General features: G+C 42.2%; 2 protein-coding genes across 2 annotated transcripts in view; one reads left to right on the plus strand and one right to left on the minus strand.

The window, feature by feature from the left end:
• Window positions 1-864: 864 nt before the first annotated feature.
• On the plus strand, window positions 865-1,993 carry LOC306836865 (F-box/WD repeat-containing protein 2-like). Its single transcript, XM_079364207.1, has 3 exons — window positions 865-992; window positions 1,071-1,240; window positions 1,564-1,993. Exons 1-3 carry the CDS (start codon window positions 936-938, stop codon window positions 1,850-1,852), a joined length of 516 nt encoding a protein of 171 aa, XP_079220333.1. The 5' UTR covers window positions 865-935; the 3' UTR covers window positions 1,853-1,993.
• Window positions 1,994-8,176: 6,183 nt separating this feature from the next.
• Window positions 8,177-27,867, minus strand: part of LOC306836628 (NACHT, LRR and PYD domains-containing protein 3-like) — a gene marked incomplete at its 5' end in the record, with an annotated part of 41,995 nt that continues 22,304 nt past the window's right edge. The window contains 9 exons of the mRNA XM_079363804.1: window positions 8,177-8,811; window positions 9,364-9,537; window positions 11,951-12,124; window positions 12,677-12,853; window positions 13,860-14,036; window positions 14,981-15,072; window positions 20,579-20,597; window positions 20,708-20,716; window positions 24,314-24,325. Coding sequence (XP_079219930.1) covers window positions 8,595-8,811; window positions 9,364-9,537; window positions 11,951-12,124; window positions 12,677-12,853; window positions 13,860-14,036; window positions 14,981-15,072; window positions 20,579-20,597; window positions 20,708-20,716; window positions 24,314-24,325 — 1,051 coding nt within the window. The 3' untranslated portion in view covers window positions 8,177-8,594. The remainder of the gene's footprint in view (window positions 8,812-9,363; window positions 9,538-11,950; window positions 12,125-12,676; window positions 12,854-13,859; window positions 14,037-14,980; window positions 15,073-20,578; window positions 20,598-20,707; window positions 20,717-24,313; window positions 24,326-27,867) is intronic.

A 27,867-nucleotide genomic window follows, 5' to 3' on the forward strand; every position in this document is an offset into this window, starting at 1 on the left:
TTTCACTCATATACAAAACACTGATAATAATAATGATCAGGGGCGTGTCCAGGTGGTTCACACATGAATAAAGGTAATTTATTCCCCCCTTATGTCTGCACCAATCACGTCGACTTTTCAGTAAAACAAGATGAAGACGACATAAACGTCTTCATTCTTCAAGAACTTAAAATGTGACGGTTTAAAGTATTTTAAAAATGCAAACAAACATCTGCACGCTCAAACACACGAGTGGTCTGTAGCAGAAACACAGCCTGCAGTCCCACCTACGGCAGGACAAGGGTTAGGGTTAGCCCTAACCCCCCCCCCCCCCTCCCCCACCCCACTGGACACGCCCCTGATAAAAAAACAAAACTGATTCTGAATTTGTGATTTTCTAAAGCTGCATCGTAACGGATCATGGCTTCATTTGATTGGCTGGTGTGATTACCTGGGGATCAAATAAGAAGAAAACAAACATTGATTCAAAAAGTTTTCTGTCGTTTCACGTTAACGACTCATCAGACGGTCGTCACTTCAGACCCACGAGAGCGTCACACTGAATAAATCAGAGATCTGTACCGAGATAAAACGATGGCTTCTTCTCGTCACGCTCTTTTTTTTTTTTTTTTAACAACTTCAGGCAGATTTTGGCTGAAAGACTTTCAAATCTTTTTCAGGGACAGATATTTGACAGGATGTCGTTTCTTTGGCTCTTAATAACTCTCCTTGACGACGCCTTTCTTTACAGATATTTCATTCACAAATCAAGAGACTAAAACAAAACGTCACGCTGGAGACGGACGGCATCAGACCGACCGCAGATTGATGAAACTTCTGATGTTACTGAAGTTATTTGTCTGTTTGTGAAACGTGTTTTTCAGATTTTCTTAAATAATGTAAAACGTGTGGTTGTGTCCCGTCAGGTGATTCTACAGAAGAGCGAGGTGGAGTCCATGCTGCACAGTCCGGGGGATTACATCCTCCTGAGCGCTGATAAATATGAAATCAAGGTAAAGCTCCTGGCTGTGTTTGTGATGCAGTACCCGAGGAGGCCAGCAGATGGTGCTCACGCTGTGTTCCCTCTGCAGGTCTGGCCTTTAGGCAGAGAGATCAACTGTAAGTGTCTGAAGACTCTGTCTGTGTCGGAGGATCGCAGCATCAGCCTGCAGCCTCGTCTGCAGTTTGACGGGAAATACATCGTGTGCAGCTCCGACCTCGGGGTCTATCAGTGGGACTTCGCCAGCTTCCAGATTCTCAGGTACAAAGAGAAGCGAACACGGTTTCTGATTTATAACGAGGAAGCAGGAAAGAGTTCACTCAGCTCTTTTCTGTAGCTCCTTCATGATGCAGCTATTCAGACTTTCACTGCAGGAACCCAACGCTCAGACTTTGTCCCGAGTTTCTCCTCCAGCCTCCTCGGATTTATTCTGCAGGAAGAGGCCCGCTTTGATCTTATTGGCTGACTGATGGTCCAAACAAAAAAATCCACATTTTCCTTCAAACTCAACGTTTAAAAAAACTCTGATTTCACCCAGAGAACGTGTCTGTTCACCCAGCTGCTCTTCTTTGTCTCGTCCTCAGGGTGATAAAGACCCAGGACCCGGCTAACCTGTCCCTGCTGAGTTTCGGCGAGGTCTTCGCGCTCCTCTTTGATAACCACTTCCTGTACGTGATGGACTTGAGGACTGAGGCGATCTCGGGACGCTGGCCTCTGCCAGCCTACAGAAAGTCCAAACGAGGGTCCAGCTTCCTGGCCGGCGTGACGTCGTGGCTGAACGGGCTGGACGGGGACAATGACTCTGGACTGGTGTTTGCCACCAGCATGCCCGACCATAGCATTCACTTAGTCCTGTGGAGGGAGAACGGATAGAGGACGGGGACACGAGCCGCCATGACGGGTGCTCCAAACAGCCAAGATACACAATGCATGGACCAAAGCATTTTGTTTTTATTTGTTTCTTCCTCAGCATACAGTCCTGCTCCACACACACACACACACACACACACACACACACACACAGAAAGAAGGTGAAAAGAGCGCTCCGGATTCTGCAGAAACCCGTAAACTTCTCTGCAGTCTTCTGATGGCGGACAAAGACGGACAGGAAAAACGACTTTTTCAAAGCCGACATGTGTCAGTGGCAACTTAAGAATCTGTCAAAAATAAACACCACCGTAGAATCTAAAGGGTTAATGTTTCTGCGCTGTGCTGTGTTTGTAGCCGACCTCTCGGTCATCGTCTCGGGGTCGACGTCGGCCTCTGGAGACAAACCTGCACGATGTTCACCGAGCAGATCAGCAGAAACATGAGAGATGGAGAAGAAGAGCCTTAAATACAGACGATGTACATAACGCAGAATGTGAGGTCACATGGTCACCTTAAAGGGGAGCGCTGCCAGTTTTAAACTAAAACCTTTTGTTTTGGTATTCTGGCATCAAAACGACTAAAAGGTACAAAAAGTTTCTGAATGTCTCCGGTCGGGTTCAGACGGGACCAGCGCTCCCCTTTAAAGAAGTCCCTGACGGGGTTTCAGACGGCCTGCAGTGACCCGGGTGCTGAGTCGGTCTTGGAGAGGTGGTTTTGGTACATTGTTGTGTGCAATGTAATCCTCTTGTTTTCTCCAGGCGGTGTGGTTTAAACGTGGGCTTGAGAACATGTGATGTGCCTTTTCATTTGGTTTGACGTTACAAACTGGAACCCTCGGCACGTTGCAGTGAGCTGACTGTAACTCTTCATGTTTGTTCATATATTCACTGTGCTCGAACAGTCCAGGATGTCTGTACTTTTATAGTTCTCTTCCTGACAGTGACTTGCTTTTATGAATCATCGGCTGAGGGAAAACATCAGGGTTAGTTTTCTTCAGGACTGGATGCATCGAGGGAGCGACAAACAACTTTGTGCAAAACAATAAGAACATTTTATTATTTCAGATTCCACTTCTACAAACATGAACGTTTGCTTCTCTCAGACTCTTCATCGATGTCTTCCTGTACATCAGGCAGCACAGGTGCAAACAGACAGACCTGCACAGCAGCAGGTTCACAGACGCTCACTCCTTTCCTCCCTGCAGCTCCAAGCTCAAATTCAAAACACGATTTGTACATAGTGATGAAGTGAAACGGGACGTAGAGCTCTTGTTGATGTATCGTTAGAGTGGACTGCATTGAATCACTGCACACTTATTTCACACTGTCTTCTATCACACTGTCACCTGCATCGGTCTACAATCAGCTCAGTACTGCAATCTTTCAATAAATACAGTAAATGCACCGACTTTTGTCTGTGTTTGGTCGTGTCATCAGTTAAAGGACCAATCAGAGAGCTGCTCTCTAACCCTGTGATCAATCAACCAATCAGAGAGCTGCTCTCTTCCTGTGTGATCATGAAGGAAACATGCTGTGTTGAAGCTTCTCTGACAACAATGCAGCAGCCAGTATGTCCTCCTTCTAACTTTAGATTCTGCTCCTGAATGTTCTGGATCTGATTGGACCAGAGAAGGTAGGCGGGGCTTTGAAGGCCGTTTTGGACGCCCCTGGGTTTGGCAGATATGAGAGCAGTTATCAGGTGAACAGGTGTTGCAGCGATGGAAGCGGGCAGTGGAACTGCTTCAGATAGAAGTGATTGTACCCGAGCTAAAAAGCCTCTGCATGTTTCTAATAAGCTCCAGCAGCAGAAAGCTGCTCAAACTAGGATCAATGTTGGAGATGAAACATGGAGAGAGGTTAGAACGCAGAAAGCTTTACAGACCCATGCAGAGCTGGCTAAACACTGAAGCTACAGTGTGCACCACATGCAGAGCTGGCTAAACACTGAAGCTACAGTGTCCACCACATGCAGAGCTGGCTAAACACTGAAGCTACAGTGTGCACCACATGCAGAGCTGGCTAAACACTGAAGCTACAGTGTCTCTACATGCAGAGCTGGCTAAACACTGAAGCTACAGAAATCTTTACAGACCCATGCAGACTTTTCAGACTGAACCCTCGTGGTCATTTAGTCGTCCTTTTTTCAATAAAACTCAGGGTATTATATTATTATATAGGGGGTCTGAAGCCTCCCTAAATAATTTGGTATTTTATATTTAAAAAAAAAAGTTTTTCTTGTTACAAAACGTGCTGACAAATTCAATATAAAGTGGCCAGAATATGAGTTTAAATAAATCATCATATAACCTGTCATTATTGACTTAAATATGATGATGAATCTGTCAGTTTCTCTTCACTTCATCGTGTCAGGTAGAGAGACCCTTCAGCGCGTCGTTATCCAATCCATTCCACTTGTTCATATAGAGACCGCCCACGTGACTGAAAATCCAGTCCGTGTTTTCCCTGCGACCTAGCTTGCACTCCTGCAGCGTGTGTGTGTAAGATGAAGTCCACACAGAGCGGCTAGAACAGCGTGAGGAGAAGGACGTGAATGCAGAGTGGATATAAGAAAGTTTTTTAACAAAGTAAGTATTCTTCTCTGCTGCTAGTAATAATTAGTTAGCCCCCAGCTAACAGCACAAAGTCCCATGTAATTAATGAACCAAGTGCTTCCTGTTTGACAAGTAAAAACCTAGCTTGCACAGCTACTTTCCAGCTCTAAAACAACTCTGCTACTTAGCTAGCTAGTTAGTGTGAAATGCATTGTGAAGGCCCTGGTTGTTTATAGAGCTAAGTGTGCACTCTCTTTACCATATACTATCTTTGGGCTGATTTCCTTCCTTCTGGAGCATCAGCTGTGTTTCTCACTTTATGCACGGATGCACACCTGAAACAGGAGCTGAGCTCATTCACTATGATTATCATCATTGGATATTAACAATAATAATAATGATAAAAATACACTAATATTAATAATAATCAGTCAACCACCCCATTGACCTGCAGGAGTCAGGACAGAGGAGCACAGGGAGTGAGAGGGGAGAGATCTCTACTGGAAAGGTGAGTCTGAAGGATTTCACAGGATAGAGTCATTAGTGATGCAGACAGTCTTTGAATATGATGGAACTCAATATGAATATGAAACATTTCAATCAAGGCGCACCATAACAGACTTATGATTGATTAGCAAGTGGAGAAAGCCGATAGATAGATAGATAGATAGATAGATAGATAGATAGATAGATAGATAGATATGTAGTGGCACTCCGTCTCTTTCTTCGTCCTCTGTATCACTTATTGGAGTCAACTCACAGTATTTGCAACGCGAGTGAAAAAAACAAGACAACTTTCCTTCGTTTCGAAAGGTTTACTGAAAAAATGTCAAAGTAAAATACAGGTTTAACAGAAGGTCTAACGCACGGTCAAAAAACTGTGTAGCTTCCTTTAATATTTGACTCCAACTGCTTACGTTACATCCGTCACATTTAACTACGCAGTGATGTCACGAACGAAACATTCAGAAACATAAAAAATAACCTTTTCACCATTTTAATGACTAAATTATGACCTTACAAACTATTTTAAACATTATGAATAAACATGAAATTACTGAAAATCAGATTTTAATCATTTTTAACTAAATATTTGTAATCAAATCAATTATATGCATATTGGCTCTTACAAGATAGATAGATAGATAGATAGATAGATAGATAGATAGATAGATAGATAGATAGATAAAATATTTCCCTTCACTCCCTGAATCTACTAACGCTTCTCATCCACTCTCAGCAAGCTGACACCTTTCCCCCAGAATCCACCTTGTTTGAAGCATCCGACAACATCCAATCAAATGTCAGAATAGCCCATGAAGAAGTGTGTAATGGATGTTAGCGACGCGAGCCCATACGAGCCACACAAACACCATGCTACCAAAGATAATTACATTTGCGTACAAAACCTACGAGGTGGTAAACAAACAAAGAGCTGCCAGATGTAGAACATGCAGTTCAAGAATTACAGACGGGGATGCAACAACTTCAAACTTCGTTCAACATTTGAAGTCACACAAAGAACGGTAAGTGGAGGCTAATATTTATTGTGAGTAAATGCATTAGATAACGTTAGCTAAACGGCTAGTTTAAATAGCATTACTGGAAACTACAACTCTGAAGGTACGTTAGCTGAAGTTATGGGGAACGTTAAGGCCCCTCCCCATTTTGTGTCAGAGTCGTGCATTACCTTGTCGGGGATCATTTCCTCATATATTTAATTATTGATTATTTGTTTTAGCACCTGTTTATACAGTGGTGACATTAAGTACTGCAGGCTACTAATAAACGATACAGTTTACATTACTTGTGCTTACTTTTCCATATAGTGCTACACTATACTCCTACTGCATTACATCTGAGAGGGAAATCATTTACTTTTTACTTCAGTTTGTTTGTCTGACAACTTCAGCTAATTTTCAGATCGCAGTGAAAACCTTGCATTGTGTATTCAAATGTGCTGATTTTGAATGTTTGCAATTTATTTTGTTTTGTAATTAATTCCAATTTCATTAAGTGTTACTGTGGCTTTTAAATATAACTTAACTTCATAATTTTTCCTTCACATTCCCCTCAAAATCTGAATTGTATTCTTCAAATTTGAAGCTAATTTAGGCGTTGTAGTTTACAATCTAATTACTTTAATTAGATTGGTTATAAATCTAGTTTCATCTGCAAGTCATATGGGCCTGTAATGCATTTTCTGACATCTGTTTAACATGCTTTTCTCTTACAGATATGAAGAATACCAGATCAACAAAAGAATCATAAATGAGTCACAACAGCCGTCAGTCTCACAGTTCATGGACACCCGTGCAGGGCAGTACAGCACAACTCATCCTCAACAGAAAGCAATCACTAATTCAATACTGTCAGACTTGGTTATTGATTGCAACATGCCGCTGTCTATCGTGGAAAACAAGAGTTTTTGTTTTTTCACTGTTTAAAGACTAATATGCAGCAGACTACATGAGACTGCAGACACGCTGAGATAAAGCTGATAATAATCCACTTTACATTCTTTAATCTGTGCCAGTAGAAAAGGCGTCGGCACGTTAATATCATGTTCATACAAAAAAGTTCTTATCTAAACCAAGGCGCTTCAGAGTTTTCCATGTTTTTACACCGTGTCCTAGCAGCACGCCAGACGTTTACATGGCGTTGCATTGTTGCATCCGTTACATATTTCATTGTTTGCTCTGTGAAGGCCTGTGCTCGTATGCTTCAATCAACATCGAGTCCTGATTGGCTGTTTAATACAACAGGTGAGGAACTTTGATTTTCCTGCATTCTGATTGGCTGTTCTGATCCAATCTAAACGTTTGAAATGTTCATCAGACCCATGATCACACTCAGAAGAATGCTCTCATCTGAATACTTTCAGAAACATGTGGACTGGAGAGTTGTCCTGTTGTTGCACTTTTCCAGCCCTGCAGAGTTTACACAGTTTGTTTTCATAGAAGTAGTCTATGTAGAGCTGATCTATCATTTAGTATGTCATTATTTGAATTTGTTTATGAAGTAGATAGATAAGAATGTCCCATGTGTCCTCTCCTGTAATGTGTGGAGAACAGATTGATTAGAAATATCACTGAAATGAACTGTGAGCTGATTCCTCTGTCAGTCCCTGATGGATGAAGATCTCCTCAGCTTGCAGAGCTTCTCCACACACAAGATGGTGGAGGTTCCTCCTCTGTGGATCATCAGCTGCTCCTCTCTGCTCCACCAGAGTCCTGATCACTCACATTATGACAGAGATCATCACCAGCAGCTAATGAGAGAAGAAGAGAGATGACAGAAATCAGAAGTTACTGTCATGTTTACATTTTAGTTTCTGTCTCCATGCCGCTCTGTTTGTGATGCTCAGAGCTGCAGCTGAACTTCTCAAGCTGTTCTGGTCTCCACATGAAAGAGTCAGAGCAACACATTCAGTTCAGAGAAGAAACACGAGTTCTTCTGCTCAGTTCTGAGGTGAACTAACGATGGGAAGGAAATAGAAGAAGCCGTAGTTTGGACATGAATCCTCTCTGATGTTTCTTTGTTTCTGTCAGTTGTCCTTCCTGCATTTGTTCCTGCAGCTGTGTAACTTTAGTCTTTGAGCCTGTTTGTCTTCAACTTCTTCATATTATTCATATAGTTTGTTCACAGTTTGTTAGATATGATGATCTGCTGACTGCAGACTCTGTGATGATTGTGATAGGTTAAATGAAGATAGCTCCGCCCCTTTTATGTGAGCGAGCTCTCTGAAACTCTGAGTTTACTTCTCAGGTTGATAAGCAGCTTCATGTGACTGTTCAGCACCATCTCTTCTGTCAGGGTTAGTGAAGCCAGATCACAGAAAACAAACCCTGAGTATGTTGAACTCTCTTCATAGTGTCCACCCAGAAAAGGATTTCTCCAACAACAAACAAGAATCTGAATGAATGAAATGAGAGCTGTACCCACTTTTAGATTGGATCTTCAATCTGTAATGTTCTCTGCTTTAAAGCATTTGTATTGTCATATTGTGGTTCATGTATTTTAATGGATCCTCATCAAGTGTTTTGGAGTTTAATGTGTTTGTTTACACAAAGGATCAACTAGAGACACAAGCTGGAAATTAACAACAGCTATAAACTCTTTATGCAGCTCATCAGTTTCATGCTTTGTATTGAGACTATGTTCAATCACATTGTCCCTGTTAAATAAATAAATTCAAACATGTGGAGGGTTTACTAAAGAACACTGAGAGACTGACCTCAGAGTCTCCAGTCGATAGTTTGGATTCTTCTGAAGATCACACAGCAGCTTCACTCCTGAATCCTGCAGGTCATTGTATCTCAGGTCCAGCTCTCTGAGATGGGAGGGGTTGGACTTCAGAGCTGAGGCCAGAGAAGAACAGCTGATCTCTGACAAACTGCAGCCCATCAATCTGAATAAAGAATAACAGAAGAATAAAAATAATGTGTAATCCAGTCACATGTGTTCAGGTTGTGATGAGTATCTCAACATCACTTTGTCCTGATGAATCAAGTTTTCTCTAAATGATTAGAGGATCATTTCTGATTGTGTATTCACTAAATTTAAATCCTCCAAATGTCAGCTCAACATTCATCCAGCTGTTCATGTGCACAGATGAAGAACAGGCTGCTGATCTCAGTCAGCTCTGTGATCTTACTACATTTATCAAATCACACATTATTCAATCACAAGTCTTCATGATTTCACTTCTTAACAGAACCAGAGGAAACCAGAGGCTTCATGTGCACCTTGTTCAACTTTACTTCACAGAGTCACAAAAACATTTTCACATCAAATCTCTAAATTATTTAACAACTTGGAAAAAAGAAAAATCTCCAAAATAATTTAATTTCCCAAGATTCAAATTCAGACAAATAGTGAAAACATATAAATCCTGAAATGTGCAACAATGGAGGATGTGGATTGAAATGATCCAAATGAATGACACAGTCAGTGATCTGACCTCAGAGTCTCCAGTCTGCAGTTTGGACTCTGCAGAAAATCACACAGCAGCTTCATTCCTGAATCCTGCAGGTCGTTGATGCTCAGGTCCAGCTTTCTGAGATGGGAGGGGTTGGACTTCAGAGCTGAGGCCAGAGAAGAACAGCTGATCTCTGACAAACTGCAGCGCTCCAATCTGAATAAAGAATAAAAGAAGTAAATGTAGATGACAGTGAGCTTTATACATGAATGTGTGATGTTGTCCACATGAACACACTGATGTGATCATCATCTGTTCATTCCAACATTGAAGGACTTTATTAGGATGCATTAATACTTTAGTTCTTCCTGATCCTTCTTAGATTCAAACACTCAAAGCTCCTGTGAGGAACTTTCATTACGTGTCTGTTTTGGCGCCCCCCTGTGGACAAAGTGAAACCTCTTCTCTCTTTACTGATCTTGTCCTGTACAGTATTCCCTCACTAAAAACTCCTCCTGCTTTCTTTGAACTCTACAAACTACAAGTCAGTGTGAATCTCTTCTGTAGGAAATGTAAAGAAAGGCTTTTCCAGACAGCGTCCTGTGATTCTCCTCATGTGACAGCGAGCAGCTGGAAACAGGCAGATTTTCAAAAGGACTTTATAATGTTGGTGGTCTCATTGACTTTAGACAATCATCAAGAGAAATCCAGATTACTTTGAGCAAAAACTTTGTGTTTCATCAGCAGATCAAACCTCCTCACAGTACGTTTAAATCACAGAGTTTGTTTTCATATAAGATCATAAAAAACATGAACGGTATGAAAGAGAGGACGAATGAGTTCACTCTGGACCAGTGACATCATCACTGACATCATCAGGTCACGTGGCTGCTACAGGTGGAGAAGCTAGCAGCAGGTAGCAATTAGCATTAGTCCCTGGATAGCTGGTTAGCATCAGATAGCTGACAGACAGCAGAGTGGGGATTTCCACACAGCACTTTAATTCTCCAAGACTTGATATGGAGCACACAGAGCCAGGTCTCTACGGCTCTATATTCACTCATCAAACATGAGCAGTGATATAAAGACGTGACCTGCACCAACTCCTCACTGAGGGTCAGAGTCCTCTCACCGTCTCACACACATGAAGATGGATGTCAGAGATCAACAACTCTTTCTATCACACACTCAGAACAGAACAGAGGCTCCACCTGGTGGAGCTGTTTGGAACTACAACAACATTCAGACTGTTACACTCTGACTGATGGAGCACAATGTTGAGTCTGTGAAGACAGAAAACGATCCCATCACAGATTTCATTTCTCTCCTTTGACTCACTCTACAAACTGTTCAGACATTTGGAACGATCCACATCAACTAAATACATTTTTAAATGTACTTTTAAGAAACAGATCTCAGCAGAACTCTAAAATAGATACAAACTGAACACAAAAGACATTTGATCAGGAAGTAGAGCCTGCTGGAGGAAGTGTGGGGATCAGGAAGACAATCATCAGCATATCTTTGACTCTTGTCCCGTGTTGGGAAGGTTTTGGGGATTTGTTCAGGAGAAGATTACAAATATTAATATTTATAGAAATGGCTTCATCCACTTCATATTCTACATGTCCTCTCGGGTTGGATGGCGTGCTCTGGTGACCCGTAGGCTCTTACACTGGTACACCTTTATATACAGTAGAAGGTCATTCTTGGTTGCTTCCTCACTATCTCTGTGTTTTTATCACACAGAAAAGTACTGGACAGTATTCTTTGTGTTCTCAGGACCTTTTCATGCTCTCTGTTCCAAACGCTCAAACAGAAATGAGTAAAAGTGCTTTTGTGTTTTCTGCACCCTCAGCCTGGAATCTGTTGCAGAATGGAGTCCTTGAAGGTTTTTAAATCTAAAATGAAAGACCTGGAAGCAGATTCTACAGGATGCACATGGTTTTAGTTTGACTGCTTGAGCTACTGACTCCCAGATTTGATTCATTGATGGTTCTATCATATTGTTATTGTAAATTGTCCTTTGTCTCCCTTTGTGTCTGTAACTTTGTGTTTTTGCTGCTGCCTGTCTCGACCAGGTCTCCTGTGAAAAAAGAGGTTCTTAATCTCAATGGGACCAACCTGCTTAAATAAAAGCTTCAATAAAAATAAAATTAACAGTTGGTATCGCTCCAGCAGGAATAGAGAAGAAAGGGATAAATACTTGTACACAATAATACACATAGCTGCATGAAAGCAAATGACAGGGAGCTGATTGGATGATAAATCTCCATCTATTAATGCATGGAAGGTAACAGCTGAAGAAGTTAAATAAATGTAAAGAATCACGTTTAGACTAAGAAACAGAGAAGATGACTTCATGAGTAACTGGAGTAAATGAGTAAAGGAAACAATGGAGTGGAATAATAACATGTATATACATTTAATTAAATTAAGAGAGGACTGAAGGATCCCCCATTCTATTTCTTAACTTTCTTCATTTAATGATCTTTATCTCTATGTAACATATCCTCGGTTCTTTATTATTATTTTTTGTATTGTATGTTTAAAAAAAGATTTATAAATGTGACTGGATGAACAAAATATATGATGAAATTCATATAAACATTACAGTCAGTGATCTTACATCAGAGTCTCCAGTCTGCAGTTTGGACTCTGCAGATAATCACACAGCAGCTTCACCTCTGAATCCTGCAGGGAGTTGATACTCAGGTCCAGCTCTCTGAGATGGGAGGGGTTGGACTTCAGAGCTGAGGCCAGAGAAGAACAGCTGATCTCTGACAAACTGCAGTGACTCAATCTGAATAAAGAATAAAAGAAGAATAAAAATAATGTGTAATCCAGTCACATGTGTTCAGGTTGTGATGAGTATCTCAACATCACTTTGTCCTGATGAATCAAGTTTTCTCTAAATGATTAGAGGATCATTTCTGATTGTGTCTTCACTAAATCTAAATCCTCCAAATGTCAGCTCAACATTCATCCAGCTGTTCATGTGCACAGATGAAGAACAGGCTGCTGATCTCAGTCAGCTCTGTGATGTTACTACATTTATCAAATCACACATTATTCAATCACAAGTCTTCATGATTTCACTTCTTAACAGAACCAGAGGAAACCAGAGGCTTCATGTGCACCTTGTTCAACTTTACTTCACAGAGTCACAAAAACATTTTCGCATCAAATCTCTAAATTATTCAACAACTTGGAAAAAAGAAAAATCTCCAAAATAATTTAAAATCACAAGATTCAAATTCAGACAAATAGTGAAAACATATAAATCCAGAAATGTGCAACAATGGAGGATGTGGATTGATATGATCCAAATGAATGACACAGTCAGTGATCTGACCTCAGAGTCTCCAGTCTGCAGTTTGGACTCTGCAGATAATCACACAGCAGCTTCATTCCTGAATCCTGCAGGTTCTCGTTCCAGTTCAGGTCCAGCTCTCTGAGATGGGAGGGGTTGGACTTCAGAGCTGAGGCCAGAGAAGAACAGCTGATCTCTGACAAACTGCAGCCCGTCAATCTGAATAAAGAATAAAAGAGTTAAATGTAGATGACAGTGAGCTTTATACATGAATGTGTGATGTTGTCCACATGAACACACTGATGTGATCATCTGTTCATTCCAACATTGAAGGACTTCATTAGGATGCATTAATACTTTAGTTCTTCCTGATCCTTCTTAGATTCAAACACTCAAAGCTCCTGTGAGGAACTTTCATTACGTGTCTGTTTTGGCGCCCCCCTGTTGACAATGTGAAACCTCTTCTCTCTTTACTGATCTTGTCCTGTACAGTATTCCCTCACTAAAAACTCCTCCTGCTTTGAACTCTACAAACTACAAGTCAGTGTGAATCTCTTCTGTAGGAAATGTAAAGAAAGGCTTTTCCAGACAGCGTCCTGTGATTCTCCTCATGTGACAGCGAGCAGCTGGAAACAGGCAGACTTTCAAAAGGACTTTATAATGTTGGTGGTCTCATTGACTTTAGACAATCATCAAGAGAAATCCAGATGACTTTGAGTGTGTTTCATCAGCAGATCAAACCTCCTCACAGTACGTTTAAATCACAGAGTTTGTTTTGATATAAGATCATAAAAAACATGAACGGTATGAAAGAGAGGACGAATGAGTTCACTCTGGACCAGTGACATCATCACTGTCATCATCAGGTCACGTGGCTGCTAAAGGTGGAGAAGCTAGCAGCAGGTAGCAATTAGCATTAGTCCCTGGATAGCTGGTTAGCATCAGATGACTTCATGAGTAACTGGAGTACATGAGTAAAGGAAACGATAGAGTGGAATAATAACATGTAAATACATTCAATCAAATTAAGAGACGACTGAAGGACCCCCCCCCCCCCCCCCATTCTTTTTCTTTTATTCCTTAATTTAATGATCTTTTTCTCTGTGTAACATATCCTCGGTTCTTTATTATTATTTTTTGTATTGTATGTTTAAAAAAAGATTTATAAATGTGTGACTAAAATATGTGATGAAATTCATATAAATATTACAGTCAGTGATCTTACATCAGAGTCTCCAGTCTGCAGTTTGGACTCTGCAGTCCCTCACACAGCAGCTTCACTCCTGAATCCTGCAGGTTCTTGTTCCAGCCCAGGTCCAGCTCTCTGAGGTGGGAGGGGTTGGACTTCAAAGCTGAGGCCACGACTTCACAGTGAGTCTCTGAGAGTTCACACTGAGAAAGTCTGTAGTGACACATAAAATAGAGAAACATGACTTATAAAAGAAGCGTCTGATATTCATGTCTCACATCTGATGATTAAACAGTTTGTCCTGTTTGGTCTTAACTTTACACATCAGTGGAATCTGTCACTGACACAAAAAGTCTCATCACTGGTTTTCAAACCTGTACATTCTTCACCTGTCAATCATTCACTAAATGTTACTGATGAATGGAAACTAATGGAGTTCTATTTAGGAGGACATCATGTCTATGGTGTAAAATCCCCCCTCCTTCTCTCACTCTCCTCTACCTGGCTTTATGTTTCCTGGATGGGCGGAGCTTCAGAGCTGATAAAGGCAGCCAGCTCACCTGCTGTGAACTCTTTGGGAACAATGGAGCTGACTGCATGTGAATGTCTCATCAATCCTGATAGTTTGGACTGTGAGCTTAAGATGGAAGTTTACTTTTTTGAAGTGGCTCACTTCTATAAACGTGAAAATACAGTGACTGCTGCAGAATGATCCAGAAATCAAACAAGTCAGCAAAGAATCAAATGTAGTGAGGTGAAGGATCTCCTGTAAGAACAGTTTATCTGTGATCTACCTGCTGAGATGTTCAGAGATGATGCTCATGATTGATTAGTAATGCCTGCAGAGGCTGGAAGGGGGCGCTCACAGCATCTGATATCTCTCTTTTCAGGGATTAACACTATCACACATCTCAGTCACTTCTTTGGGAATTCTCTCCTGAATGTGTTCACAAAAAACTATCAAAGATATTTATGAACTCAGGACAAAAAGACAAAAAACATCACATATGAAAAAAAAAACTATGATTGACTGTTTCTCCTGAACATTAACAGAGGAACAGTTTTTAGTGAACAGAGAGGATTATGTTTAGTTTATATTAAAATAAGTTAAATAGTACATGACACTGATTTATAATGCTCATCACATCTGGACTTACTTTGCCTTCCTGCAGTTCCTCACAGCTGGAATCAGTCTCCATCGTCCCTGCTCTGATGTCTTGTACTTTTTCAGGTCCAACTCATCCAGAACCTCCTCTGACATCTGCAGCATGTAGGCCAGAGCAGAGCAGTGGATCTCAGAGAGTTCCTCCTCTGATCTGTTCTTTGACTTCAGGAACTTTTGGATCTCCTGATGGACTGAGAGGTCCTTCATCTCCATCAGACAGTGGAAGAGGTTGATGCTTCTGTCAGGAGAGATATATTCACTGTTCATCTCCGTGGTGAAACATTGTGAATTACATTGTGCTGGATCAGCAGCATCAGGGTGAATTCACTCTAGGTCCAGTTGACCCAACGACTGACCCCCCTCCTCATTCCCCCGCTGGCCTGTACCCACACTACTCCAGGACTAACCGAGCCTGAGCACAGTTGCCTCTTCTTCATAACATGGTAATACAACACATGCAGGGCTTCATGTGAACTTGAAGCGTACAAATATTAGATTACAAATATTTCATATATATTTGAAATATTCAGTCCAGTTTTCCGATTATGCCCGATCCCATTTGCGTTTCCACAGCCACCTGTGCCCTCTTTGGTAGGCGCCATGTACGCCGGATGCCGATAGCTGCTACGTAATAGCATCATGCGATAGCAGCTAACAGCTAACCACTAAATAATAAAGAAAACTTCACACCTATGTGTGAGGTGTGGCAAAGCATTCTGGGAGTACCTGCAAGGTCTGCTGGGATAAAGAGTCTTTTGTCATGGTTCTCCAAAGGGACACAGCCTGAACTTTGTCATCCTGGCTGGACCCAACAACGAGCACCGTACCAAGACAAACCAAGCCGAACCGCTCTGTGGGAACGGGGCTTTAGTCAGAAACAGATACAACACTCCAGGATTATACTTCATGTTCACGTTGAGTTCCCGTGCTTCTGCTCGTGCATGAGAAACTGTACCATGCCTCAGATCACCTCTTCCATCCGTGCCGGGCCACGACCACGGATCAGAGCGCTCACTTGAGTCAAAGGAACTGGACTTTGGGGGTCAAACCTGCTTTGTCACTGTACAGATTACCTAGTGTGAGTGTGTCCTTAGTGATGTTCTGGTTTCATTTGTTGTCCTTCTCTTTATGGATTCTTCTAGCTTTTACTGGCTCTATAATTATTGTTTTGATGCATATTTTTACTACACTTGTATTTTTATCTTTTTTAATTTGTTGCACTGTGTGATTTTCTTCTGCTATCCTGTTCTCCTGCTGTAACACTGTACATTTCTCTGCTTGCGAAATGAATAAAGGATTATCTTATCTTTCCTCTCCTGGGTCAGGCTGGGACATAAAGTCAGTCCTGGACTTTGACACAACCTGCACCTGAACACAACGTGCTCCTTGGCAGGAGGGTCTTTATACTAGAGCTGCACTAATGATGTGATTTGAATCTTGATTCTGTGGATCATTGTCATGAAAAGAAATGTTCCCATGTTTAGTTCAATGCTCAGTTCAAATCATTGTTCACTTGTTATGTTGACTGCTGTCATGAACAGAAACACATGAACACTATGATTCCTTTAAGTGTTTGTGCCCGCTGCTTTGGATCAAGAAGGTCTTAAAGACTCTTCAAAAAGACCCAGGATTTCCAAATTTGGCATCTCTCATAAGCTATCTCTATATGCAGATGATCTCCTGCTCTACGTCACCTATCCAACTTCTTCCATTCCCAATATTTTGGATACATTGGAGCAAGAGTGAGTACCTTCCAATTAAATCTCTCCAACTCCCCAACACTCTTGGAAGTTTGGCCTTACCAGACTTTTGCCGATACTCTTGGGCTTCCAATGTAAAAAAAATCCTTTTCTGGAAAGTTAAGATCGCTGTCAGTGACCGTCTTCTCTGGGCCAACATGGAACTAGCTTCTACACCTGTCTACATGATGGTCAGTGATTTGTTTGCAGTTACCTCTACCAACCAAACAAGTCATACAGAACTCTATTGTCTCTGAGACCTTAAAAATTTGGAGTCAACATAGAAAGCAACTTGCTCTACACGCCTCATCGAAACCAGCCCCAGTTTTTCGAAACCTTTTTTTTTTCTTCATCTTGTTCCAACCTCGCATTTGAATCTTGGTCAAATAAAAGTCTCCAACTCCTTCATGACCTCTATATTGATGGTACTTTCCCTTCATTTGCAGACTTGTCGAAAAAATTCTCACTCCCTCAATCTCATTTGTTCCGTTTCTTTCAGATTTGTTATTTTGTGCAAAATCCTTCCATCACTTTCCTAATCGCCCCCCTGAGTCTTTGATGGACTCCCTTCTCTTGCTGAAAACTACACAAAAATCCCTGACTTCAGTCTTATACAATTACATTTTTAAGACAAACCCGACCCCTCTGAATTCCTTGAGAGCTGTCTGGGACCAAGACCTCCAGATAACTATATCTGATGAACATTGGGGCTGTATCCTTAATCTTGTACACACATCCTCAATTTGCGCTCGCCATAAACTTCTACAATGCAAGATCTTGCACAGGAGTCACTTCAGTAATGCAAGGTTAGCTAAGATTTATCCAGACAGAGCTGACTCCTGCAATAAATGTAAACTCACACCGGCTGATCACATGCACATGTTTTGGTCGTGCCCCAGACTTTTTGATTTTTGGCGTGCAATCTTCGGTACATTGGGGAAGGTCCTTGGTTGCACAGTGAACTTTGACCCCCCTTGTCTCCCTTTTTGGATTGCCCCCGTCATTTGGTTGGTCCAAAACCTCACAACGCGTTATTGCATTCACTACCTTGCTGGCGAGGAGGCTCATTCTACTCAAATGGACGCATTCGTCCCCACCGACACACAATAGATGGATTCAATAGATTTTACATTGCGTTAGACTTGTGAAGATTAGATTCTCCCTGAACGGTTCACTACAGGCCTTTCAAAAAACCTGGCGGCCTTTTCTACTTCATATAGATACCTTGCACATTGAAGATGAAAAACAATGAACTTCTGAGTTTGTTTAGTTATTTTCTTTCCCCACCCTCTTTGTTTTGTTTTTCTTCTTCTCTCCTTTTTTAAGTATTTTGTTGTACTATTTCACTTGTTTATATGTTTTTGACTTCTGACTGACTCGTCCTCTTTGTCGTTGTGGTGTGAATGGCTGTTAGTGAATGGGTTGTTTCTAAGGAAGGGGCGCTGCCCTGTAATGGACTTTGGTTTATTATTTTATGATCATGCTCCACTGTTACTGTTGATGCACTTGTGGGGTTATACTGTTGTGCATCTGGAGTATTTTTGTATATTTTGTCCCCATCCCAATGAAAAAATCAATACAAATATTTGACAAAAAAGAAAAAAAAAATTAAACAGGGGCCGTGCTGAGCGCCATCTTCTGCTGCTAATAAACGTACTAATGAGAAGTAGGAGGATAACGGGCAGGTTCAAAGGTTTGTAAGAGTCCTCTTAGATTACAGCTTTACAAGGTGACTGAACCTACAAGGAAACATGTGAGGAGACAAGGAGTTAGTAAGAAGACTTACTTTGGGTCTGAGGCTCCAGATTCTTTACTGAAGTTTATATCATACTGGTTGGACTGATCACTGTTCAGAGACAGACAGCTGGGTACAGGAGACTCTGCTCTCTGTCTGCTCCTCTCAAATCTGTTAAAAAACAACAAGTTTTATATTTCTATGAATCTTTGATCAACTCTCTGATGACAAATCTGTAAAAGAAGCTGGAAATACAAAAAGATCTACAGCCGTGGATGATGAGAAGGTTTCTAGGTTTCTGTTGTCAGGAGGCTTACTTTGAGTCTGAGGCTCCAGAGTCTTTAATGAAGAATAGAGGAAGACCTTTGGACCGATCACTGTTCAGAGACAGACAGCTGGGTACAGGAGACTCTGCTCCGTCCTCCTCTTCCTCTAAACGCACATCCATGATCTGATCTGAAGTCAGTCTGAGAGGAAACACAGAAACACTCACTGAGAGATCAACACAAGAGAAACAGGAGACAGTTTGATCTAACACACACACACACACACACACACTCACACAGACACACACAGACACACACACACACACACACAGACACACACAGCCTATATGAATGTAAGTAGTGACGTCATTATAAACTGTCTGTGTTCAGTTCACAGGAGGAAACTGAGAGTACAGAAGTGAAGATATAAAAACTCTGGATAAACACTCACCCCGCTTCACTCTTTACTTCTCTCTTCACTGTCTGTCCGTTTAAAATGGAGTCTAACTGACTGAACACTTTCACCTTCAGCCTCCTCAGGTGACCTACCTGTTAATCATGAGCCCGGATCCCATGTTGCCCCTCCCTCCTCCATTTACAGGAAATCAGCTGTGTGTGTGGATCCAGACAGACCCGGGCTGCGTCTCACTGAATCTCTGCTGAGGTCTTTACAGATGGACGCTCACAGATGAGGAGGACGAGGAAGAGGATTTATTATCAAAGCACAAACTGATTAACACCATGGGAGCGTGCCCTGCTGTCTATTGAGCACAAACACCACTTTATAACATGGAGGCTATAAAATACACTTTGAGAAATGAGCTCTGGTTGAGCGCTGGCTTTGTTGAGTTGGCTGCCCGGCTATCGGTACTGTAGCCCGGCTTGAGTACGGGACTTCAGTCCTCCAGGATTTTGAACTTGTCAGTCCCCGGCAGGGGGCTCTCCGTGGGTGAAGGGTCATTGTTTGATGACAAGGAGTTATGTTAACCTGTAGAAAAGAGATGAGCAGCAAGTTCATAAACCCGGTCGGACTTGTTCAGTGTTTATTGATGTTATTCTGAGCAGTGGCGTCATTAGGCCGATTTTAGGGGTCTGAAGCCTCCCTAAAATGTTCTAAAAAATTTGTTTTCATATAAAAAACACCAAAAAATTATTTTTAAAAAAATCTCTTTTTTTAAATATAAAAACACCAAAAAAGAAAAATATATATTTTTCTAATTTACAAGATGTCCTGACAAATTCAATATAAAGTGGCCAGAATATGAGTTTAAATAAATAATTATATAACCTGTCATTATTGACTTAAATATGATGATGAATCTGTCAGTTTCCCTTCACTTCATCGTGTCAGGTAGAGAGACCCTTCAGCGCGTCGTTATCCAATCCATTCCACTTGTTCATATAGAGACCGCCCACGTGACTGAAAATCCAGTCCGTGTTTTCCCTGCGACCTAGCTTGCACTCCTGCAGCGTGTGTGTGTAAGATGAAGTCCACACAGAGCGGCTAGAACAGCGTGAGGAGAAGGACGTGAATGCAGAGTGGATATAAGAAAGTTTTTTTAACAAAGTAAGTATTCTTCTCTGCTGCTAGTAATAATTAGTTAGCCCCCAGCTAACAGCACAAAGTCCCATGTAATTAATGAACCAAGTGCTTCCTGTTTGACAAGTAAAAACCGAGCTTGCACAGTTACTTTCCAGCTCTAAAACAACTCTGCTACTTAGCTAGCTAGTTAGTGTGAAATGCATTGTGAAGGCCCTGGTTGTTTCTAGAGCTAAGTGTGCACTCTCTTTACCATATACTATCTTTGGGCTGATTTCCTTCCTTCTGGAGCATCAGCTGTGTTTCTCACTTTATGCACGGATGCACACCTGAAACAGGAGCTGAGCTCATTCACTATGATTATCATCATTGGATATTAACAATAAGAATAATGATAAAAATACACAAATAATAATAATAATAATAATCACTCCACTACCCCATTGACCTGCAGGAGTCAGGACAGAGGAGCACAGGGAGTGAGAGGGGAGAGATCTCTACTGGAAAGGTGAGTCTGAAGGATTTCACAGGATAGAGTCATTAGTGATGCAGACAGTCTTTGAATATGATGCAACTCAATATGAAACATTTCAATCAAGGCGCACCATAACAGACTTATGATTGATTAGAAAGTAGAGAAAGACAATTTATAGACAGACAGACAGACGGACGGACGGACGGACGGACGGACGGACGGACGGACGGACGGACGGACGGACGGACGGACGGACGGACGGACGGACGGACGGACGGACGGACGGACGGACGGACGGACGGACGGACGGACGGACGGACGGACGGACGGACGGATGGATGGATGGATAGATAGATGGATGTGTAGTGGCACTCCGTCTCTTTCTTCGTCCTCTGTATCACTTATTGGAGTCAACTCACAGTATTTGCAATGCAAATGAAAAACAAGACAACTTTCCTTCGTTTCGAAAGGTTTACTGAAAAAATGTCAAAGTAAAATACAGGTTTAACAGAAGGTCTAACGCACGGTCAAAAAACTGTGTAGCTTCCATTAATATTTGACTCCAACTGCTTACGTTACATCCGTCACATTTAACTACGCAGTGATGTCACGACCGAAACATTCAGAAACATAAAAAATAACCTTTTCACCATTTTATTGACTAAATTATGACCTTACAAACTACAAACATTATGAATAAACATGAAATTACAGAAAATCAGATTTTAATCATTTTTAACTACCGTAAATTTCGGACTATAAGCCGCTACTTTTTGTCGCGGCTTTTAAAACGATGCGGCTTATTTATGGATTTTTCTTGCGGGACAATGAGCTTGTGCCACAAAAACATTTGACTTCGTCACGTCGGATCTTAATATCAGTCATTTTGCGCTTCATGCACGCACCCTCATCATGGAAAACACACAGAAATGCATATGATGCAGCTTTCAAGTTAAAGGCGATCGAGCTGGCTGTCAAAGAAGGAAATAGAGCTGCTGCACGTAAAGTTGAAACTGACAGCGACAACGAAAAAGAGACTGAGGAAGTGAGTAATGAAGTCATTCTGAGACAGTGAATGGATGGACTTTTTCCCTGTGAAATATATTACGGTAATCTTTTTCATCAGCTGCGTTACAGACACTGTTTGATAAAGGATTTACAGTAGGGTTCATATTTGCGGATGTTACCAGTAGTACGCATTTCATTAAAAGTTAAAAAAATGTCTTTGTGTCACGTCTTTCTGTGTAAATAGCTCCTGTTACAACGTGGACACCTGCGGCTTATAATCAAGTGCGGCTTATATATGTACAAATACATTTTTTTACCTATTTTTAGCCAGTGCGGCTTATATCCAGATGCGCTCAATAGTCAGGAATTTACGGTAAATATTTGTAATGAAATCAATTATAAGCATATTGGCTCTTACTAGATAGATAGATAGATAGATAGATAGATAGATAGATAGATAGATAGATAGATAGATAGATAGATAGATAGATAGATAGATAAAATATTTCCCTTCACTCCCTGAATCTACTAACGCTTCTCATCCACTCTCAGCAAGCTGACACCTTTCCCCCAGAATCCACCTTGTTTGAAGCATCTGACAACATCCAATCAAATGTCAGAATAGCCCATGAAGAAGTGTGTAATGGATGTTAGCGACGCGAGCCCATACGAGCCACACAAACACCATGCTACCAAAGATAATCACATTTGCGTACAAAACCTACGAGGTGGTAAACAAACAAAGAGCTGCCAGATGTAGAACATGCAGTTCAAGAATTACAGACGGGGAAGCAACAACTTCAAACTTCGTTCGACATTTGAAGTCACACAAAGAACGGTAAGTGGAGGCTAATATTTATTGTGAGTTAATGCATTAGCTAACGTTAGCTAAACGGCTAGTTTAAATAGCATTACTGGAAACTACAACTCTGAAGGTACGTTAGCTGAAGTTATGGGGAACGTTAAGGCAACCCCCCCTCCCCATTTTGTGTCAGAGTCGTGCATTACCTTGTCGGGGATCATTTCTCTTCATTTTTCCTCACATATTTAATTATTGATTATTTGTTTTAGCACCTATACAGTGGTGACATTAAGTACTGCAGGCTACTAATAAACGATACAGTTTACATTACTTGTGCTTACTTTTCCATATAGTGCTACACTATACTCCTACTGCATTACATCTGAGAGGGAAATCATTTACTTTTTACTTCAGTATGTTTGTCTGACAACTTCAGCTAATTTTCAGATCACAGTGAAAACCTTGCATTGTGTATTCAAATGTGCTGGTTTTGAATGTTTGCAATTTATTTTGTTTTGTAATTAATTCCAATTTCATTAAGTGTTACTGTGGCTTTTAAATATAACTTAACTTCATAATTTTTCCTTAACATTCCCCTCAAAATCTGAATTGTTTGCTTCAAATTTGAAGCTAATTTAGGCGTTGTAGTTTACAATCTAATTACTTTAACTAGATTGGTTATAAATCTAGTTTCATCTGCAAGTCATGTTGGCCTGTAATGCATTTTCTGACATCTGTTTCACATGCTTTTCTCTTACAGATATGAAGAATACCAGATCAACAAAAGAATCATAAATGAGTCACAACAGCCGTCAGTCTCACAGTTCATGGACACCCGTGCAGGGCAGTGCAGCACAACTCATCCTCAACAGAAAGCAATCACTAATTCAATACTGTCAGACTTGGTTATTGATTGCAACATGCCGCTGTCTATCGTGGAAAACAAGAGTTTTTGTTTTTTCACTTTTGAAAGACTAATATGCAGCAGACTACATGAGACTGCAGACACGCTGAGATAAAGCTGATAATAATCCACTTTACATTCTTTAATCTGTGCCAGTAGAAAAGGCGTCGGCACGTTAATATCATGTTCATACAAAAAAGTTCTTATCTAAACCAAGGCGCTTCAGAGTTTTCCATGTTTTTACACCGTGTCCTAACAGCACGCCAGACGTTTACATGGCGTTGCATTGTTGCATCCGTTACATATTTCATTGTTTGCTCTGTGAAGTTCAGTTTGTCCTTTCAAACAAAATGACATCCACAGAGCTCTCATATTGAGGAGCTGTCGACTCGAATCACTCAGAGGCTCGTCAATAAACCACTCACCATCAGACCAATGAAGTTTTTCTCAGCTGCTGACACAGGTCAAAGGTCAACATGTCAGTCCAACATACAGACTAACAAGTGACAGAAGTTAGAGTAGAAACACATCACATTGAAGTCTGGAGTCAAAATAATCATCACATGAGAAGAAGAACTGCAGCATTTCTTGGTAGCTTTTGACCTCTGAACATTTCTAGCAGCTGTTTCATGTTTGACCTTCCTCTCCTGTAATGTGTGGAGAACAGATTCATTAGAAACATCACTGAAATGAACTGTGAGCTGATTCCTCTGTCAGTCCCTGATGGATGAAGATTTCCTCAGCTTGCAGAGCTTCTCCACACACAAGATGGTGGAGGTTCCTCCTCTGTGGATCATCAGCTGCTCCTCTCTGCACCACCAGAGTCCTGATCGTTCACTTTGACAGAGACCATCACCATGGACTCCATCTAATGAGAGAAGAAGAGAGATGACAGAAATCAGAAGTTACTGTCATGTTTACATTTTAGTTTATGTTGTCATGACAACCTGTAGTGACCTGGGGCCTGCACCATGAAGCAGGATTCAGGGTCACTTCAGGGTTAACCCTGGGTTTACAGTCGTGAAGGTGGTTCACTTCTAAACTGGGAATATTGCCATGGTAACTGGTAACACACCTAACCTGCTCAGGTGCAGGATATGTTGGAGATAAGAGATCAACCTGTGAAAATCTCACTGACCAATCAGATCTCTTGATTGTGGCGCTCTGTGAGCTGATGGAGAGAGAGCGACAAACACTTCCTGTGTCAAGGTTCAAGGGTTCAAGGTTCTTTATTTGTCAAATATGCTCCATGTTAAACATACAGCACATTGCAATCCCCCCCAACCCCCAGTGCAAACCTGCAGTGCATAAAAAGAGCACTAAGAAAACTAGCAATACTATAAAACAAATAACTTAACTAAAGACATTTTGGACAACAAATAACGAACAACAGACAATCAACAGACAAGGGCACTTGTGAGTATTTTACCATGAGGTAGTATGTGGATAAATTAAAGTATTAACAGTATAAACAGAGTGCAGATTAAGTTAAAAAGTGAGGTAGTGCGTTGTAAAGTAGCAAATAGTGCAAACAGCATAAACAATAAACAGCTGTGCAGAGTTTTTAGAGTGTGTGAATTAGTGGAGCACGCGGGGGTGGAGGTGGAGGGGGGTGATGCCAGATCCTGTAGGGGCAGACTGTGGCAGGATGCAGAGGGGGGGAGGAGGCAGAGGGGGGGAAAGGGGACAAGTGGGGAGGAGAGCAGGGAGGGAGTTGAGTCTCCTGACTGCCTGGTGGAATAAACTGTTCTTGAGCCTGCTCGTTCAAGCACGGAGACTCTGCAGTCTGCTCCCAGATGGCAGCAGGCTGAAGAGGCTGTAAGACGGGTGGGTGGGGTCACCTGCAATCCTGGTGGCTTTGCGGGTGAGACGTGTGTGGTAAATGTCCAGAAGGGGGGGAAGAAGAGAGACACCAATAATCTTCTCAGCTGCTCTCACGATGCGCTGCAGAGACTTCCGGCAGGACACGGTGCAGGCGCCGTACCACACGGTGATGCAGCTCAATGGTGCCTCTGTAGAATGTGTGCAGGATGGAGGATGGGGCTCTTGCTCTCCTCAGTTTGCGGAGGAAGTAAAGGCGCTGGTGAGCTTTTTTGGCCAGTGATGCGGAGTTGAGGCTCCAGGACAGGTCTTCAGAGATATGCACACCCAGGAACTTGGTGCTGCTGACCCTCTCCACTGCAGCACCGTCGATGGTCAGAGGAGCATGCTGGGTGTGCGTTCTCCTGAAGTCCACAACAATCTCCTTCGTCTTCTCCACGTTCAGATGGAGATTATTGTCCTTGCACCACAAGGCCAGCCTGCTCACCTCACTCCTGTATATTGAATCATCGTTGTTGTTGATGAGACCCACCACAGTTGTGTCGTCTGCAAACTTAACGAAGAGGTTGGAGCTGGAAGATGGGGCGCAGTCATGGGTCAGCAGAGTGAAGAGGAGGGGGCTCAGCACACATCCTTGGGGGGCCCCCGTGTTCATCATGATGGTGCTGGAGGTGTTGCTGCCGACCCGAACTGCCTGTGGTCTCCCTGTCAGGAAGTCCAGCAGCCAGTTGCATATGGAGGTGCTTAGGCCCAGGTTGTCCAGTTTGTGGATGAGCTGCTGCGGGATGATGGTGTTGAATGTTGAGCTGAAGTCGATGAACAGCATTCTGACGTGGGAGTCCTTGGTCTCCAGGTGGGTGAGGGCTGAGTGGAGGGGAGTGGAGATGGCGTCGTCGGTCGATCAGTTAGGCCGATATGCAAACTGGTAGGGGTCCAGGGTGGAGGGGAGGGCAGACTTGATGTGCTGCATGACTAGCCGCTAGAAGCACTTCATGAGGATGGGGGTTAGTGCGACCGGGCGGTAGTCATTGTAGCAGGATGGAGACGACTTCTTGGGGACCGGGATGATGGTGGTGGCTTTGAAGCATGTGGGGACAACAGCTTGGCTCAGTGACGTGTTGAAGATGTCGGTGAGGACATCTGTGAGCTCCTCAGCACAGTCTCTCAGGACACGACCTGGGATGTTGTCAGGACCTGGCGCTTTCCGTGCATTCGTCCTCTTGAGGGATCGCTTCACGCTATCCCGGGAAAACGTCAGCATCTGGTCGCCAGGAGAAGGTGGTGTCTTCTGTGCTGGGGTGCTGTTGTCTGCCTCAAAACGAGCAAAGAAAATGTTGAGGTTGTTTAGCAGAGAGGTGGAGCTGTCACAGGTCTGCGGAGGGGGCTTGTAGTACGTGATGGTCTGGACCCCCCACCACAGGTTCCTGGTGTCTCTGCTGTCGGTGAAACGGTCTGCGATCCTCCTGGAGTATTGCCTCTTGGCCAATCTGATGCCTCGTGACAGGTTGGCCCTGGCAGTCCTTAGGCCCACCGCGTCCCCAGCTCTGAAGGCAGTGTTCCTGGCCTTCAGGAGCCTGTGGACTTCACCTGTCAGCCATGGCTTCTGATTGGCCCGAATGGTGAAGGTCTTGGTGACCGTGACATCGTTCATGCACTTTTCCATGTAGGACGTGACGGTCTCAGTGTACTCCTGGAGGTCGGTGATGTTGTTGGTGTCTGATTTGACATCATAGTCCTTAAAGGTCATGATTGTTTGTTCCTGATATCCTTCATCCTTTAACAGAGAAAAAGCAGCGCAGCCTTTGAGTTGTTTTGAAGATGTTCAATGATGAAGAGCTTCTTCTGCCTTTGAATGATATCTTCATATGAATGTTTAGTGTCTCCATGCCGCTCTGTTTGTGATGCTCAGAGCTGCAGCTGAACTTCTCAAACTGTTCTGGTCTCCACATGAAAGAGTCAGAGCAACACATTCAGTTCAGAGAAGAAACACAAGTTCTTCTGCTCAGTTCTGAGGTGAACTAACGATGGGAAGGAAATAGAAGAAGCCGTAGTTTGGACATGAATCCTCTCTGATGTTTCTTTGTTTCTGTCAGTTGTCCTTCCTGCATTTGTTCCTGCAGCTGTGTAACTTTAGTCTTTGAGCCTGTTTGTCTTCAACTTCTTCATATTATTCATATAGTTTGTTCACAGTTTGTTAGATATGATGATCTGCTGACTGCAGACTCTGTGATGATTGTGATAGGTTAAATGAAGATAGCTCCGCCCCTTTTATGTGAGCGTGCTCTCTGAAACTCTGGGTTTACTTGTCAGGTTGATAAGCAGCTTCATGTGACTGTTCAGCACCATCTCTTCTGTCAGGGTTAGTGAAGCCAGATCACAGAAAACAAACCCTGAGTATGTTGAACTCTCTTCATAGTGTCCACCCAGAAAAGGATTTCTCCAACAACAAACAAGAATCTGAATGAATGAAATGAGAGCTGTAGCCACTTTTAGATTGTATCTTCAATCTGTAATGTTCTCTGCTTTAAAGCATTTGTATTGTCATATTGTGGTTCATGTATTTTAATGGATCCTCATCAAGTGTTTTGG

This window comes from Symphodus melops, assembly GCF_947650265.1.
Source record: "Symphodus melops genome assembly, chromosome: 16".
NCBI classification, from domain to species: Eukaryota; Metazoa; Chordata; class Actinopteri; order Labriformes; family Labridae; genus Symphodus; species Symphodus melops.

Coding starts and splice junctions, on each gene's coding strand:
- LOC306836865 (XM_079364207.1), top strand. CDS start 936: ATGCTGCACAGTCCGGGGGATTACATCCTCCTGAGCGCTGATAAATAT. Junction 993..1,070: donor CTGATAAATATGAAATCAAG/GTAAAGCTCCTG, acceptor TTCCCTCTGCAG/GTCTGGCCTTTAGGCAGAGA. Junction 1,241..1,563: donor GCCAGCTTCCAGATTCTCAG/GTACAAAGAGAA, acceptor TCTCGTCCTCAG/GGTGATAAAGACCCAGGACC.